The following is a 2,500-nucleotide window of genomic DNA, read 5'->3' as shown; positions in this document are numbered from 1 at the left end:
TGCTCAGCAAATCTGCGAACCTGTTCCTGGGGGTCGGAAATTGGATCACCGTTTTTTCCCCTAATGATGGTAATAGGTGTGGCGCTGCAGGTTACTTTTTTGATGGAGTTAAATAGAGATTTGTGATCACGGGCCACTGAGGCAGACTCCATCTCCTCAGCAACCCGCGACCACCACCCATCCTTGCAGCGCCTCACGGCTCTCCGAACCTCCGAGCGAAGGCTGCGGTAAGCCTCCTCATTCTCTGACGTGGGATTCTGTAGCCGATGACAGTGGGCCTGTCGCTTTTTCTCAACCATCCTGAACACCTCCTCTGTCAGCCAGGGTCTCTGGGGAGGTCTGGACCGCGTACCCAAAGCAGCCATTGCAGCTGCATGAGTCACAGTCCTAAACCTCGCCCATTTACCCTCGACATCAGGAGGAGTCGGGGACGATGCCAACCCCAGCCGCAAGCGATGATGAAATTCTCGCTTGCAACTTTCATCAGATAACTGAGACCAGGCCACTTTAGGTTGGAATGGGGTCCTGGGTGTACACCCTCCACCGGAGTGGAAGAATGGCAGGCGCATCTTACAGATGACTAGTCGATGGTCAGAGGGCAGATCAGCTCCACGGTAAGTCCTGGTGTCAAGGACATGGGCTCGTATCCGCTGGCCCGTCACTATGTAGTCCAGCAGATGTTCTTGCTTGGACCCGGCATGCATCCATGATGTTGTGTGGATGCGCTGATGCCGGAACAGCGTGTTGGTAATTACAAGACACAGACACACACAGATATACACAGACACACACACAGACAGATACACACAGACACACACACACAGATATACACAGACACAGACACACACAGATATATACCGACACACACACACAGATACACACAGACACAGACACACAGATATACACAGACACACACAGATATACACAGACACACGCACACAGATATACACAGACACACACACAAATATACACAGACACAGACACACACATATACACACAGATACACACACACACAGATATACACAGACACACACAGACACACACACACAGATATACACAGACACAGACACACACATATTCACACACACACAGATATACACAGACACACACACAGATATACACAGACACACACACACACAGATATACACAGACACAGACACACACAGATATACACAGACACACACACAGACAGATATACACAGACACACACACACAGATATACACAGACACACACACACAGACAGATACACACAGACACACACACACAGATATACACAGACACACACACACAGATATACACAGACACACACACACACAGATACACACAGACACAGACACACACAGATATACACAGACACACACACACACAGATATACACAGACACACACACACACACAGATATACACAGACACACACACACAGATATACACAGACACACACACACAGATATACACAGACACACACACACAGATATACACAGACACACACACAGACAGATATACACAGACACACACACACAGATATACACAGACACACACACAAAGATATACACAGACACACACACACAGATATACACAGACACACACAGATATACACAGACACACACACAGACAGATACACACAGACACACACACACAGATACACACAGACACAGACACACACAGATATATACCGACACACACACACAGATACACACAGACACAGACACACAGATATACACAGACACACACAGATATACACAGACACACGCACACAGATATACAAAGACACACACACAAATATACACAGACACAGACACACACATATACACACAAATACACACACACAGATATACACAGACACACACACACAGATATACACAGACACAGACACACACAGATACACACATACACAGATACACACAGACACACACAGACACACACAGATATACACAGATACACACACAGATATACACAGACTCACACATAGATATACACAGACACAGACACACAGACACACACAGACACACACACAGATATATACAGACACACAGACACACACAGATATACACAGACAGATACACACAGATACACACAGATACACACAGACACAGACACACACAGATAGACACAGACACACACAGATAGACACAGACACACTCAGATACACACAGACACACACACAGATACACACAGACACACACACACACAGATATACACAGACTGTCTCTGTCTCTCTGTCTGCCTCTGTCTCTCTCTCTCTGTCTGTGTCTCTGTCTCTCTTTGTCTGTCTGTGTCTCTGTCTCTCTGTCTGTGTCTCTGTCTCTCTGTCTGTCTCTCTGTCTCTCTGTCTGTGTCTCTGTCTCTCCGTGTTTCTGTCTCTCTCTGTCTCCCCGTAACTCCCCGTATCTCCCCGTGTCTTCCCGCTCTCATAGTCAACACCACCAACACCACCACCACTCCCACCACCACCCCCACTCACCACCAACACCACCACCACTCCCACCACCACCCCCACTCCC

General features: G+C 47.6%; 1 protein-coding gene across 3 annotated transcripts in view; it reads left to right on the top strand.

Moving 5' to 3' along the window:
- LOC116938341 (uncharacterized) overlaps positions 1-2,500 on the top strand; it is a 29,606-nt gene that overhangs the window by 10,001 nt on the left and 17,105 nt on the right. For all 3 annotated transcript variants that reach the window (XR_012940067.1, XR_012940068.1, XM_076063292.1), the window contains exon 8: positions 2,414-2,500. This exon is cut by the window's right edge and continues 193 nt beyond it. Coding sequence is in view for 1 of the 3 variants with exons in the window: in XM_076063292.1 (XP_075919407.1) it covers positions 2,414-2,500 (87 nt within the window). In the remaining 2 variants the exon portion in view is untranslated. The remainder of the gene's footprint in view (positions 1-2,413) is intronic.

This window comes from Petromyzon marinus, unplaced genomic scaffold (assembly GCF_048934315.1).
Source record: "Petromyzon marinus isolate PM22_M1 ecotype Great Lakes invasive population unplaced genomic scaffold, UKy_Petmar_22M1.pri1.0 PM_G_Scaffold_99, whole genome shotgun sequence".
Classification (NCBI taxonomy): domain Eukaryota; kingdom Metazoa; phylum Chordata; class Hyperoartia; order Petromyzontiformes; family Petromyzontidae; genus Petromyzon; species Petromyzon marinus.
Note: the sequence above shows the minus strand (reverse complement) of the source record. Positions and strands in the feature narration are given on the sequence as shown.